The sequence below is a fragment of the Truncatella angustata genome, assembly GCF_020726525.1.
Source record: "Truncatella angustata strain MPI-SDFR-AT-0073 chromosome Unknown BKA67scaffold_1, whole genome shotgun sequence".
Lineage (NCBI taxonomy): Eukaryota > Fungi > Ascomycota > Sordariomycetes > Amphisphaeriales > Sporocadaceae > Truncatella > Truncatella angustata.
In genome coordinates, this window is record NW_025763381.1 from 342,835 (window position 1) to 357,141 (window position 14,307).

A 14,307-nucleotide genomic window follows, 5' to 3' on the forward strand; every position below is an offset into this window, starting at 1 on the left:
TAACTGAGCTCGGAAAAAATTATGGCTTTCGCCATATTGAAACGGTCATATTGTGCCGGCTCGGCAGGCAAGGCTACGGCAAGCCTGGTGTTCTCTATTCTTAAGAGCTCTTCTATTAGCAACCTTTTAGCGGAGCCAACCAGGGTCTTTCTGGGCTACGCGATAAACATTATGCCGCTATCGTAAAACTTTCGTGAATATCATGCACGATATTTCTCGATCTATCTACATCTATCTCCCTATATAGCCTTTGTATGTATCCATTCAGAAGGCAAGAATAATTTTGCTTTACTTGCATAAAAGTCTAGTCACCGGTATAGGCCTGTTGCACGGCCCTGAAAATTGATAATGGTAGGGCCTGATAAAAGCAACTCAGCATACCAAGAGGCTAATAACGAGGCTGAAGCTACATGTTTGAACGGAATCCTTAGGTGCTGACAAAGATGGTGAAGATAGCATCAGATTAGACGAAAAGGAAAAAGTATTAGATGTAATTGTAGTTGCAGAAATAGACGTAAATAGGCAGAACTATCTATTACGGACAGTATATGCCCTGTATCTATCTATCAACCTATCTCGAGAACAACCTCCGACTTACTCAAAACATCACGAGCATACATAAAAAAGGGGGGGAGGGTGGAAACCGGTATGGAGGAGTCAATCAATGGGCACCTGGAACTGCACATTAGATAGGCAATCATCATTTCACAAATAACGGCATTTGAAATTTGTTCATTTCATTAGTTATTGTTGTATCATTCACAAGAAAAGGTACTAAATTATTTGATAATGTTCTGAATTTAGTTTATCCGTTGCTCTCATCTGATGCAACGAACTGCAGTAAATCGCCAGCCATTTCTACAGAAGTGCTAAGGCCTTGGCGATGCACAATAATTGATCAACTAACTCTTGGCTTTTGAAGAACAATATGGTTGGCGCATTCCATGCCTCTCGTGGGGATCACCGATGATATCCACTTGCTCACGTGAGGCGGCCGGAATGTAACCCGTAACCATATGGATATACTGTATAATCCCAACACCGTGCCTTATCGCCTCGACAAAGCCAACCCTCTCAAACCCAAATGTTTACATAATCTAATGATGGCGTAATACACTGCGACCGAGACGCCATAATGCATCAGAAGTTTGTGTTCGTGAGTAATTGACAAACTCATAGCGAATCTGATTAAAAAGCTTTGGCGACGCGAGCGAGATGAGATTTTTTATTGTAATGCATGACTAACCTTAGGGTTGTCGGTAGGTTAACGCCGCTTAGAGTGGAGCATCTTACACTGTTCTAAATCTAGGTAGTATGTATTAGCGAGATCACTGCATCTGGCATCAATTCTCGAGGATTCTTCCACACAAGGCCATGGCTCCAGAACAGCATGTTGCAAATCCTCTCTTGCTGCGGGATTACTGCCCTGACGTGCGTTAACCTGTCTCGCATTTATAGTGCCAATGCAAGTACCGACGTGCTTTGAGGCTGTGCAACAAATGGCAGCATCCCAGATTAGCAACCAAATCTGCAGGTCAGATCTCTAATGTGAGGCTCTGCTGCGAATCCCCTCCGGTTTTTACCACGCGAGGTGCGGGACAATCTCCAAATGGTACTGCTTCAATCGATTTGGAGCCCATTTTCCGGGCTGCTGGATGTGGAGGACTTTTGGGGTTCGGGGAATACAGTAGTGGCTGCACTAAACTTCGGCGATGATAACAGTGCTTATTTTTAGCAATCATACCTGTAACAAGCCTAGACTAACGAACCACTTGTCAGCATGCCGCTGGAAAAAACAATTGATCACATTGGCGACTAGTCAACGTGTTTGCTTGGGCGATTCCTTACGACTTGAAGAAAGATTTTGAGTTTGTCCGATACTACACTTTGTATTGCGAGTCGGACGATGTAATGCTGAGTACAAGTCCAAAGGCCTATGTTGGCTATTATGCGGCGCACACTACCGCTAAATTCAACTTCTCCGGCCTTGGGCATCTGGATGCGTCCCACTAAATAAATGAACGTCTATGACGATACTGCTATGGGCGAGCGTCAAGTGGGCTGTCGACACATCTAGAGCGGCCGAAGGATTCACCTAACACGCCAGACAACCAAACTCCATCCCGGCAAATCGACCACTAATTCAAGTGGGCTGGTGGTCAGCAATAGTACCCGGCGGACGATAATCTTAGCCCCCAGTCAGTTATGGTAGAACCTTGAAAGTCCTATCGTGAACACCGACCATTGAGAGCCCCTGCTGGTCTCAGCCTCACCACGTTTTCATGCTTTCCCGCCAATGAGAAATGCAAAGATCTGTTGAATAGTGTCTTGGCGGTTCTGCACCTAAGACCAGGATGGCTGCAAGTGTGCCCTCCATCATGCAAGGTCCGCGGGCTGAATCCTTCCTACTTTCTTAGTGCGCTATTGCTTGCGTGCAAGCAATTGTGAGCATGCAGCTCTCCTTAAAGATATCTAGACGATAGCCCCCAAGGTCAAAGCTTTACGAATGTAATAAGAAGTTCTCTGATCGACGGACTACTAACAAACATTACCAGCTCTTTTGATGTTTTCCTACCGACTTCTTTTGAGCTCAAATTGAGGTTCGCGCAGCCGATACCCAAGAATTACGTAGACAAAACCCGGAGCTTTGGTTCAAGCAACGTCGCGATATCAAGATGTCGAAAGCCGACCATGGACCCGCTGACGAAGCCCCTACACAGCAGATCTCAAAGCGAGACAGCAACCTACGGCTCATTTCTAGCCCACTAGTCAGCGAACTGGATGAAAAGTCTCGAGACAGAGTCCAATCGGCAAAGTTGACTTTCTATGGCGGGCCTGATGTCGAAAATCTCGGCTTGCGATACAAGGATGATGATAGTTACCCGGAGTTCATAAAGCACGCTAATTCAACCAATTATGAGGTACGTCGAGGTCGCAGAATACGGATTTTCGTCATGAGGCGCCATATGCAAAATAGTTCGGGGACATAGCTCCTGGCTTTCATTGTGCATGTCCTATCTGTGTTATATTAACACCGTGGATGAGCCATTTGAAACACCTCACAAAGCCAAGTGGCTGGCGAACTTATCCCAGGCCAGTCTGAAAATCTTCATCCGGGTTTATGCAAACTTCATTGTCGACAATTGGATTGAGCTAATTGTTACCCGAAGCTATTCTACGATCTTTGGTTTGTTGCCAATCTCGAGGTTTTCTCCTCATCAAAAGGCGTCAGCAAGGAATCCGACTTATACGCCTACGTCGGCTACCTGAGCATCCTGTGGTTTACTTGGTTTAATGTTGGAATGTTCGATGTCCGTTTCGTGACAGACAGCTTATTCGAACGCATAATCCGTACAGCCCATCTCGGTGTCATGGTTGGTTTCAGTATCGTTGTCACATATTTCGACCCCAACGATCAACAGCAAAGCCCATTCCGGATATTGTCTTACATTCTCATGGTATCACGACTTGTTCTTGTCATACAGTACTGTACTGTTCTTTGGCACATCCGTCACTATAAGAAAGGCAAAGTGCACATCGCAATCGCTGCGTTAGTGCATTTCATCGCCGCTGTCGTCTTCCTCGGCATTAGTTTTCGATTCGAGGAAGGCAGGAACAGCAGAGTCTACATCGTCTGGTACATAGTCGCAGCTTGCGAAGCACTCATACAGCTGGGATTTGCCAAATTTTTCAAAGTACTCACGTTTGAGAAGACTCACTTAACTGAGAGAATGACGGTCTTGACTGTCATCATCCTCGGCGCTGGAATCACGAGTATTGCGAAGAACGTGGTCCTGATTGTCAAGAACGCTGCCGGGTGGACTAGCGCTACTATCGGTGTCCTGACTAGCGCCATTGCCACAATGTATTTCTTCTTCATGATCTACTTCGACTGGATGAATCACCACAACCTCTCGAGTTGGCGCCAGCTAATTTGGAGTATACTACACTTCCCTTTCCACGTTTGTCTCCTCCTGTTCTTGGAGGGAGCGACCCAATTCATGATTTGGTGGAAAGTTGTAAGGCGACCCTCTACGGAACTGCGAGAGAATTTCCCAAGGAAGTTCTCAAGTTTGTTCTATACGAAATCAAGTAATATATACTAATCCTTTACAGAATGAACTCGAAAACTATGTGGAAGATCAGTTCTTGGGAATGATCGATCGACTCTCTGATGGCGATACTTACATTACTAGCGATGTAATTGTAAACGAGCTTAACAAAACTATCACCGGTATTTTTGAAATATATCCCACGAAATACATCCTGACCGATGAGCGAATCTCATTTCTTCTGGCCGATGTTAAAAGCCTGCCCCAAGGTCTATGGGACAATGGCTCAGCGCAATACCTCAAGGAGGAGGATCAATTTCAGTATGACCTTGTTGAGCTGATCTACGCCATCATCAACTCACTTTTTGTCAACTTCAACATTGACCCATTCGTGGATATGGGACCGACGGACTCAAACCTTTTGCAAGACCAAGCACTTACCGAGATCAATGAGCGCTATTATACGGTTTTCCAATATGCATATATTACCGCCGGCTTAGTCCTGATGTTGATGACTATCATGTTTGCGGCTACCAGGAAGCACGGCTGGACGCCGTTCGTCATATTCCGGACTGCACTCTTCGGACTCATGGGTCTTGGCCTCACACTCATTGAACTCATCTCCCAGAACGAGCAACGCAGCCTCAACTACTTGTTTACCCCGTGGCTTCTCCCTACAATCTGCATCGTATTCTTCGTAGTATTATTACTGTAAGTGTACAAGACAAGGTGGTTCCTCTAATTTTCCCTTATTATTCAATTAAATCAGAACTCGAGAATCCTCCTCCTGAAGCATTCCGAGGAGAGAGAGTCTGTGGCCACAAAGAGCCGAAAGAGCCGCGAAGAAAGTTCCCTGCTTATAGAAAGACCAAGTAACTGACAATTTCTTGATCGCAGATCTCATATACCCCATCCGTCACCGTTGCTGTTTACTAGGCACGTAAAATCAGGCAGTGAAACGAATGGTTGGAAGAATACTGGCGCATACACGAGCATCGAGATCCACGAAGTTGGACAGGATGTGAACAATCGATACGACAATCAGGGCTACGACCCTCGTCGATGGGGTACTGGCGGCGGTGGTGTATATATGCAACAATATCCGGAGCGGGACACGACGTATCATAACGCTTATGGACATACTGGAGATCTGGGGTTAATGGGTACGCCGGTGAAACATAATGGGTATTAGACGGGGGTCACAGAGAAGATGCACGTAATGTTTATCTAACTGCTGCGCAAAGAGCGCTAAAGGAAATAATGTTGGCAATTAGCGGGATAATGTGGGCTTGAACCGGCTGTTTTGTGAGCGCGACATTCGCTGCGCGGCGTTTGCTTTACTATGATACCAAGCGGCGATGAATTTGGGTTGTTTAGACATCTTCTATTGTTCAATTCGAGTTTTTCTGACACGGTTCCGGCCCTTCAAGTGTAGTATTAACATGAATTGAAGCTGTGCAGTAGGGCAGCAACATAATAACTACCTCGCTAGGCTTGTTAAGCCTTTCACCCGACAGAACCTGCTGTGCGGTACATGTTGGTGTTTGATGATATTTGTAATCCAGATTATCTTGTGTGATCGGAGAAGGGAATTCTAGATTGGCCTGCACTCGTCATGGTAAATTTCATTTCATATTCAAACTTTTAGCAAACCGTAAGAATATGTTTAGCTTTCGAACACTCGGTCTCGCTTTCGGACGGTACTCTATACGAATATTACCGATTATAGAGCTTGGTGGACTTATAAGGACATTTCAGTGTCTATCATCATTTCCAATATCTTTTTCAGAGTTAGAGCATGTTTTGTTGAGGTTGCATGACTCCAGCCGTGACTTGTAGCTACAACCAAAACAGCGCGCAAAATACTTTACCATCTCGTTACTAAAAGCGTACCTGCGTTCGCGCAATGCTTCAGCCGTGGGATGCGCAACTTACGTGCATTAACTTGAGTAAGGCTCCGGGCACAGCCTCAATGATTGGAAGTGTTGCATCCCACAACGGGCACCCACGGGTCCCGGGAAGCCTTATGGATGCCTCTCCTCCAGTAAGCCACATCAACCTGCAGGCTGCAGCTGATTGACAAAGATCGTTACCCCACAACGGAACAAATCTCCCGTGTTACATGTCTGCGCGCAGTCGACGACAGTCGTTTCGTTATTCCTACCAGCATAGCAATACAAAATTTTTGCCCATTCTGAGCTCTGCAATCGCGCCGCTCTTTGTCGATTCTGTGTCAAAGCGAATCTGGTCAAGGATTGTTCCGTCTGTCGTACGAACGACATGGCGTCGGGATAATGGGCTTGTGAAGACGGGCGAATTTTATCGGCGACTTACCGGGACTCAGCCGCCTCGAGCTAACCTTAGGACAATGATTGTCGGATCTTATCTGGGGGCGCGGAGACCTAACCTAAATGGTTACGCTAGACTAGACTAGTCGTAGTCAACATGATGTATGGATTGTCTACCATCGACTCCGCAGTGCATCGTCGTGAAGTCAAAACCGGATGTTCCATTCTTGTATTTACACCACGAAAGAGTTGAAGGCCTAATTAGCAAGAGACATGCAGAGCACGCCTTTCCTAGATGAAGAGGACTTTGACTCAAGCGATGGAGAACCATCCTTCGCAGATCTGTTGATGGAAAGGACCCATCAAAGCTATTTCGACAACAAGAAGCAGGACTTTCTACCAGAGGGTACTTTACAAAACCTACTCAGCCGACGCAGTATCGTCAAAGAAATGCCCCAGCTGGCTAATAGCGAAGTGGAAGCTGAAAGGCTCATTGATTTTATCCTCTGCCAAGCCAACAAGGTGTTCGCCATCACCATCTATACTGGGATAGATGGACCCAGCCTGCTCAAGGCCATGGCAAACTTCCACAAACACGATTTCAACGACGCGCTTTTACCAACCAGCCGCATAGGACAAACCAACCAGGGGCCATTCGGGCTCAAAATATGGACGAAACTCAATATCAAGAAATTCTGTGACAGCCAATGGCAATTTCTGGCTCCGGTATTCTCCCCTACCGATTTTGTTTACCACCTAAGCACGGAATCTATTCTACCATTTACATGGAAGAATGAAATAATCATAGGAGGGTATTTTAGCCAAGTTTCTGAAGTTGAGATCCATCCGTCACATCAGGCTGAACCTAATATGACAGTAAGACCACTAACCCTGCGGTTTTCGATTCAAGGCGAACGCTAATGCGCTTCCAGGTCGATGGCAAGTTGGCGCACTTTGCAGTGAAAGAGATTATTGCAAGCACCATGCTCCAAAAAGTTGATTTGATCAAGAACTGGGAGAGTGAAGCAAGGACACTCGATGATTTGAGTGACTTGAACCATCCTCATATTATCCAGTGCGTTGCCGCTATAACCAGGGGAGAAAAAAGATACTTCATTTTTCCTTGGGCTGATGGTGGAAGCCTACGCGACTTTTGGCAAGTGAACAGTACTCCCCATCTCAGTCCCGGTCTCATTAAGGAGGTGATCGAGCAGTTTTTGGGATTGACAAATGCACTCTGTGGGCTACACCACTTCAAGCGAACAGAAAACTACCGACATGGTGATCTAAAACCTGACAACATCTTGAGATTCAAAACTCACACTGACGACTCGCGATTGGGTATCCTTAAAATCGCGGATTTGGGGCTGGCTAAGCGTCATCATGACCCTACAGAAATGAGAAGAGCGCCTTCAGGCACTTTGTATGGTACTGCAAGGTACGAGTCGCCAGAAGCCAGATCACTACCTGGCAAAGCCAGATCACGTCTCTATGATATTTGGTCCATGGGCTGCATCATACTTGAGTTAATTGTGTGGCTTCTATACGGCTATGAAGAAGTCCAACGGCTCCAGAAAATTGTCGATAGTGACCCCCCTTACGGAGGAGGTAGCTACTTCCAGTAAGCAAATTCTTGGATCATTCTTTCTCCTCTTTATTGTATCCAAGGAGCGTATAGCACTCTTTGAAGATATTTCTTTGTAATACATCACAACGCTCCCGAACACTATCAAGCCAAATATGAAGAAGTCATTACTGATGTCAGATGCTGTAGCATGCTTGAACAAGGGCAACCGCCACAGGTTCACAGCATAGTTGAGAAATGGATGGTTCATATGTTAGCCGGCGATCCGGAATGCTCCCAGCCATCGGCAATAAGAGATCTTCTTGAACTTGTCAGGTCCGAACTCCTTGTGGTACCACTTCCAAACAAAAGGTGCAACGTCGTTATCAAGGATCAAACCGACGAGTCTAACAGTGTAACATTACCACAAAAAGAGATGATCCGAACGGATGTCCGGCATCGCGCTACCGCAAGTATCCTCCATAAATCACTTCAAGCTATCTATAAGAAGGCAGAAAATGATTCAAGCTACTGCTTTTCGGGAAAGAGTAGAGATTATGTCCGTCGTCCCGAACGACCTTCGCTATTGTAGACAAATAAACCACCCCGACATATGCGAAGTAGTCCACTAGAACGCGTACGTCCACATCGTGTTCGGTCAACAATGTTATGTGGATTCGAAAGCAGAGGTACGCTGTCTCTGTTCTTCAATCATCGGAATCGTTGATCTTGACATTTTCTAGGTTGTGGGTCCAACCCGGCTGTTTGGGGAATAGTGGAAACGTTAGAACTGTGATGGAGCCTACTGCATCGTCCGAGACTCCCAGTACAGCGTTTCAAGCGATGGCGTGTAAAGCAACGAGGTTCATCGAACAAACAGTGACAATTATACCAAGAAAGATCCCAACTCTCTTTATAACATGTGAGAACATCAGTCGCACCACCTGAGCTCGCTACATTATGCCTAACGACGCAGCACATCTGATAACAATGCAAAAACTATGCTTCTGTCAGAATGGGACAAGGTCATGAGGAGTAAATCGATTGATGAATTCGTTAAGTATTAGTAGGTAGCTATATGTGCGGCAGTACACTTGTTATATGCATGATAGGCGGCTGGGACCTTACTTCAACAGCTTGTTCGACATGATGTGGTACATTACAGCCGATCTTGACGTGACGGAGACTGGAAACAATTTGGCAGTGGCAAAACTGGCTTATTTATCCATGTCACCGATGATTCGGAAGCAGGTACAGGCAAGGAGAACGGCGGTTTGGGAAGGAGTGGGAAATCATGACCAAAATATGGCCATTGAAGAGGCCGAAGAGGCCGGGCTCCATCAGATGGTAATGCTCCACTTGTATTTCACACTCTACGACTAAGATTGGGTAGATACAGTGATACCTTCTTGGCGAAGTAATTAATAATGAGGTTATTGAAGCAGTAGAAAGTCCTCTCAATATTTAAAAACTATGTCATTTTAATAGTACATATGTTTTCTGCAATGTGTTACGTTGCACCTATTCCATATCACATACTCGTACGTTACGAGATTTTGTTGGCACTTCCATCGTGCTCGCGACGTTTCTGGGTCTTAGCTCACGCAAAGTTTCTGTTTTTTAGTCCATGCGAAGGCTTCGGTCTTTTCAGGGCGTTCCCAGCATGATGAATTCCACTTGCGCTTGTTCGATTCGAGGTTCTCACCCTCAGCCCCACTGTTCTGTGCTAAGTCGAACCCGGCTGGCCTTAAAGGTATTATCATATTCTTGATGCCATCCATAGAGCCATCGTTGAGAAGGGCGAGTCGTCTATGATACCATTCCTCGACATGTTTCCTTAGGAATGAAACCTCGCATGCGAGTTCACCTTTCACTAGCCACGTCGGCTTGTCAAAAATTATCTCGGCCGCAGAGATCTCGCCATTATAGGCATAATGTTGTCGCACTGAATCGTCATGTGTGATAATCTCATACAGAGTAATGACCGCATCATCTACATCGTCGTTGCGCCATTCTACCTGTGCGGTCGTACAGGCAATGCCGAAATCAAATAGTATAATATCGTCCGTTACTTCATCAATGAGAAGGTTCTTAGCGCTGATATCTCTGTTGACTATGCCAAGCTCTAGGTTGAGGAAGTCAAGGGTTTCAGTCAGTTGTTGTAGCCATTTGAGTTTGAACGGCCGTGGATTATTGTTGAGGTCTCCGCCCGCAATGAATCTAGAGGTGAACCCTAGGATACATGGCTCGGGCTCATCGCTCAACACGACATGTTCCAAGGCCAAGATATGCCGGTGCTTTGGAAGCATACTCAAAATGCTCACCTCTTTCCAAATAAAGCGGTCTTTCATAAGTGTGAGTCCATATTTGAAGACATAGTCTAAGTGTTCTTGTCCTTGCGGGAAAACGCGATCGACACCAGGGGCTATACGATCCGTCTCAACCAGCTGGCTGAAGTGGACTGTAAGGCACTTTTCCAAGTGGGGAGCAGATTTAAAAGGTATTGTATGATGCATCTGACTAGGGCGTGCTTTTCCGCCAGGTGAGATGGATTGGAGGAGTCCTCGCGCGTCGACTGTGATGGAATATGCGTCCGGTGATAGGACATCGAAGAACTTTCCGAGGATGTCTATCGCATCGTTCCCCTCCTCCACATCATCATCTGTTGTACCATGTACCGGCATGCACTCTGTTGGTGCAATAAGTAAGTACCACCGTCTTGTATCCCAATCCAAAATGTAGCTGCCATGAGTTCCCTCCCATTCTGACCCAGATCTTGGAATGAGGAAGTCCCCTGCGATTTCAAAACGGTCTGCTGAAAATAGCATGGCTCAAAAATTGTAGTTGGAAAGCTGGCAGTGTTCTGGTAATCAAAAGTCGCAGCATGAGCAAGAAGAAAAGAATACTCTAGGAAGGTTCGTATGCTTAGTCTCCTTGTTTTGCTTATCGTATAGCGCAGCATTTTTTCTAGAGTATAGTGCCCGTATGTTTTATAAGGGAGGATCGAATTCTGGTAATATGCGTTTGTTATGTTTCTCGTTCCAGGTCCGTTGTCACAAATCAAGCGTAATTTACAAACCTTTTATTTGCAACATCAAATGTTTTGATCGAACTCAGTACATTTGAGCTAAACAAAAAAACTCGTGTTTGTGGTACAGGATATTCTGTTTTGACACAGTGTTTAATCACAGCCGCGTTTCTTACAGGTCTTCATCATACAGTGGAGCCTTGAGCCATGCATATGATAGGTACTTAGTCATGAATACCACATCTTGATAACGAATACATGCATTCTGTCAGTAGCAAATCGCCTCTTTTTTGTTTCATTGAATATTGAAAAAGACTTCAAAGAACTTATAAACAATTCGCCTACACTACAAGCGTATTGTTTCATTGTTTCTACATGGGCGCTAAAACATTCTAAAATGATCGTGATAAATACGTAAGAGAATTTAGTCTCTCAGACCAGATAGTTTATTAAACAAGAAACCGCCTAACCTCATACACAACAAAACTTTCAAAACATGAACCCTTAAGTAAACTTGAGTACCGAAAGTTTCAAAATGAGTTCTCAAAACAGCGAGAAAAAACGGAGTTAACAGGGTCAGCAAAATCAGCAGAGTCAACAGAGCCAACTGACTCAAGAGACTCAAGAGATTCATCAAAGTGAACAGACTCAACAGAAAAGAGCAGGTGATCAGACCAATCTGGGCCTATTAGATATACCAAGAGCTAACGTGACTCTAGAAACTTCAGGCCGCGTGATTGAATCGACCGAAGCCAATGGGAGTCTCTTGAGCCACGACCTGGTGTGCAACCCCATGAACCCTGGATTCTGCACCTGCGGCCTACAAGATTGCGGAGCAACGCTACCCAAGCCTAGTATCCGTGGAAGTGCTCATAAACCAGCACATCGCCCACCCAAATTTTGCAAAGGAAAACCGCCAACCATACATATTTGGTGTACAAAGGTCAACATCGAGTGCCCGGAATGCGTCGAGTCGCGTCGTACTACGGGTGCATAGATTGAGTGTGGTATGTGTCGTGCCAGTTACGAATATCTCATCAAGTTGAACAGATCTAGCTGGCCCATCAAATACAGTCGAATAGATAATATCAAATGATAACTCGTAATCCATAGATAGCGCTTAGGATGCTTCTCGAGTATTCGTGCAAAATGATAGATATAACATAGGTCTCTAGCAACTGTTGACATAACACTAGCGACTTGGTACTAGCAGTTAAGTTCTCCAATATCATGCGACGTAGTCCAGACATACTGGCGTTTCGTCCGGAGACGAGTACTTATTGTTAGGATAGTCAACACTACAACGGTGAAGGCCCTTCTGCTGCCAGACCCACTATCGCTTCTGGATCTGTGCGGTGCAGGAAAAGCTAGTCAGCTAATCATCTGATGAGCAACATAGCCTGGACGAGGTAGTCTAAATACTATTAGGCGATGAAACGGGGATCATGTCGCCACCGAAGGCAGAGTGATTAGCATCGTCTTGCTTGTTCTCAAGGAGGTCTTGGAACGCTTCGCAAGTGGTAGAGTTACCTGTAAAGTTGGCGATCACAAATGGCGAGTATAAGGCTGACTACCCTGCCGGGCAATGGTATCTCTCGTCTATGGGTCACGCAGTATATCCTCTGAAAACGGCAAGGTACATTAGTAACTCCAACAATATATTTTACATCTTAGAAATATGCCTGATCGATTCGATTGCTGGTTCTCAACGTTTCATCAAATTTGCAAGATTTCGTCGGCGGCGTCCTCTTGTCCTTTCACAACCTCAAGGAAGAGAATCTCAGATTCGTATTTTGCGTACATATTGGGCGGGGAAAAGAGTTGCATCAGGAATACAGGTGTCGGCTGTAAAGAACTTCAATCCGTTCGGCTTAGATGACCCGGTCTCAATAGCGATTGAGCTGGCCCGGTAATGAGGTGTGTCTCTAGAATATTAGTGAACAAAGCATATGGCGAAGGATAAGGATTTTCGGATTTCCCGGTTTGATCTAGACTAGGCAATTCTTCGCGGTAATTGTAAGCGCCGGAACAAAGTAGAACTGGGCGATCGTGTTTCTCATGGCTACGGTAAATGCGAGTTGGAATTTAGACGAAATTAGTGGTAATTATGGATTGAAATTGTTTATTAGGGCGACGAAACGGACCATATTTATGGTTACTGGAGATTTTCTGCTAGTCTAGTCTAGCCGCGAAAAAGACGTTACTAAAGATAAAATGACTAATACTATTCAAAGGACCAATCATTAAGATGCAAAATGTGTTTCCCCCCTATTTTCGCTCTAGTTCGTCGGAATGTTCGTCCAATCAAACTCACTCCATATCTCCCCGACGTTCCGAGAGACATCCGGAGGCAACGGACATTGATGTTTTACCTCCCCGGTTCAACGGGGGGCCAAAGCTCAATTGGGCGGCAAGTGCTATATGTATTCGGTTTATAACTCCCTGTCGGAGAGCAAGAGAAAAGAAAAAATTGCAGTTACCAATTAATCATTCTCAATCATTCCTTCTCCAAGAGCCAAAATGCCTGATCTCGAAGTACCCGGAGCCATTCTCCATTACGAGACTTTTGGAACCAAAGAATCTCTCCTCATATTCATACCTGGAGCCGACGGCCGCGGCAGCATCTTCCATCCCTCTGCTCAACTTCTTACCGATCAGTTCACTGTTGTCTGCTGGGATCGCCGCGGATACTCGCAAAGCTTTTTCGTGGGCCAGCAACATTTCGAACAGCGCTTGCAGACTGACGCAGATGATGCGATGCGGCTGATCAGACACTTGTCTCCTAATGGGAGTGCTACCGTGTTTGGAACTTCCTCCGGTGCGATCGTTGCCCTCCAGCTGCTAGCTAGGCATTCGGGGTGTGTGACAAGGCTCGTTGTCCATGAGCCACCCGCGTTTTCTGTCCTTCCTCAAGAATTCCAGCAACAAGCCTACGGACTTATCCGCCACATCTATGATACATACAGAGCTCACGGCTCCGATACAGCCATGGAGGCTTTTGCATCAGGGTTGTCCGAGGGCCCTGATTCAAAGATGATGCGGCACTGCATGGATGCGAAACGCGGCGACGAGATACGAGCAAACTGCTTGTTTTGGTTTGAATTCGAGCTGAGACAATACACCAGTGCCACAGTCGACGTACAAGGCCTTCAAAGAATGAAACATAAGTTGGTTTTAGTCGCAGGGGAGGATAGCGGCGATGGGCCCGGAGTAGGACCAATCATGGCCATCGCTAGGCAGGTGGAAGAGGAGGTTATCAGAATCCCTGGTGGCCACCTGGGCTTTATGATTGTTCCCAAGCTGTTTGCGAAGAAGCTGCTAGAATTGCTCAGCAAATAGAAAATAAGTAGAGTCAGTCTTCCTTCAAGTAATGAA

At 45.7% G+C, this 14,307-nt stretch overlaps 4 protein-coding genes across 4 annotated transcripts; 3 read left to right on the forward strand and 1 right to left on the reverse strand.

Moving 5' to 3' along the window:
* The first annotated feature begins 2,449 nt into the window (after positions 1–2,449).
* BKA67DRAFT_3027 (uncharacterized protein) lies at positions 2,450–4,883 on the forward strand. The gene is made up of 3 exons (XM_046096090.1): positions 2,450–2,921; positions 3,171–4,019; positions 4,117–4,883. Exons 1-3 carry the CDS (start codon positions 2,676–2,678, stop codon positions 4,765–4,767), a joined length of 1,746 nt encoding a protein of 581 aa, XP_045963106.1. The 5' UTR covers positions 2,450–2,675; the 3' UTR covers positions 4,768–4,883.
* Positions 4,884–6,539: 1,656 nt separating this feature from the next.
* BKA67DRAFT_640319 (kinase-like domain-containing protein) lies at positions 6,540–8,970 on the forward strand. Its single transcript, XM_046105756.1, has 4 exons — positions 6,540–7,216; positions 7,273–7,961; positions 8,115–8,593; positions 8,648–8,970. Exons 1-3 carry the CDS (start codon positions 6,614–6,616, stop codon positions 8,494–8,496), a joined length of 1,674 nt encoding a protein of 557 aa, XP_045963107.1. The 5' UTR covers positions 6,540–6,613; the 3' UTR covers positions 8,497–8,593; positions 8,648–8,970.
* Positions 8,971–9,499: 529 nt separating this feature from the next.
* Positions 9,500–10,732, reverse strand: BKA67DRAFT_652251 (uncharacterized protein; the record flags this gene model as incomplete). The annotated part of the gene is made up of 1 exon (XM_046106119.1): positions 9,500–10,732. The coding sequence occupies one exon, from the start codon at positions 10,730–10,732 to the stop codon at positions 9,500–9,502; it is 1,233 nt and encodes a 410-aa protein (XP_045963108.1).
* A 2,720-nt stretch (positions 10,733–13,452) lies between these two features.
* Positions 13,453–14,271, forward strand: BKA67DRAFT_652252 (Alpha/Beta hydrolase protein; the record flags this gene model as incomplete). The annotated part of the gene is made up of 1 exon (XM_046106120.1): positions 13,453–14,271. The coding sequence occupies one exon, from the start codon at positions 13,453–13,455 to the stop codon at positions 14,269–14,271; it is 819 nt and encodes a 272-aa protein (XP_045963109.1).
* Between the last annotated feature and the right edge of the window lie 36 nt (positions 14,272–14,307).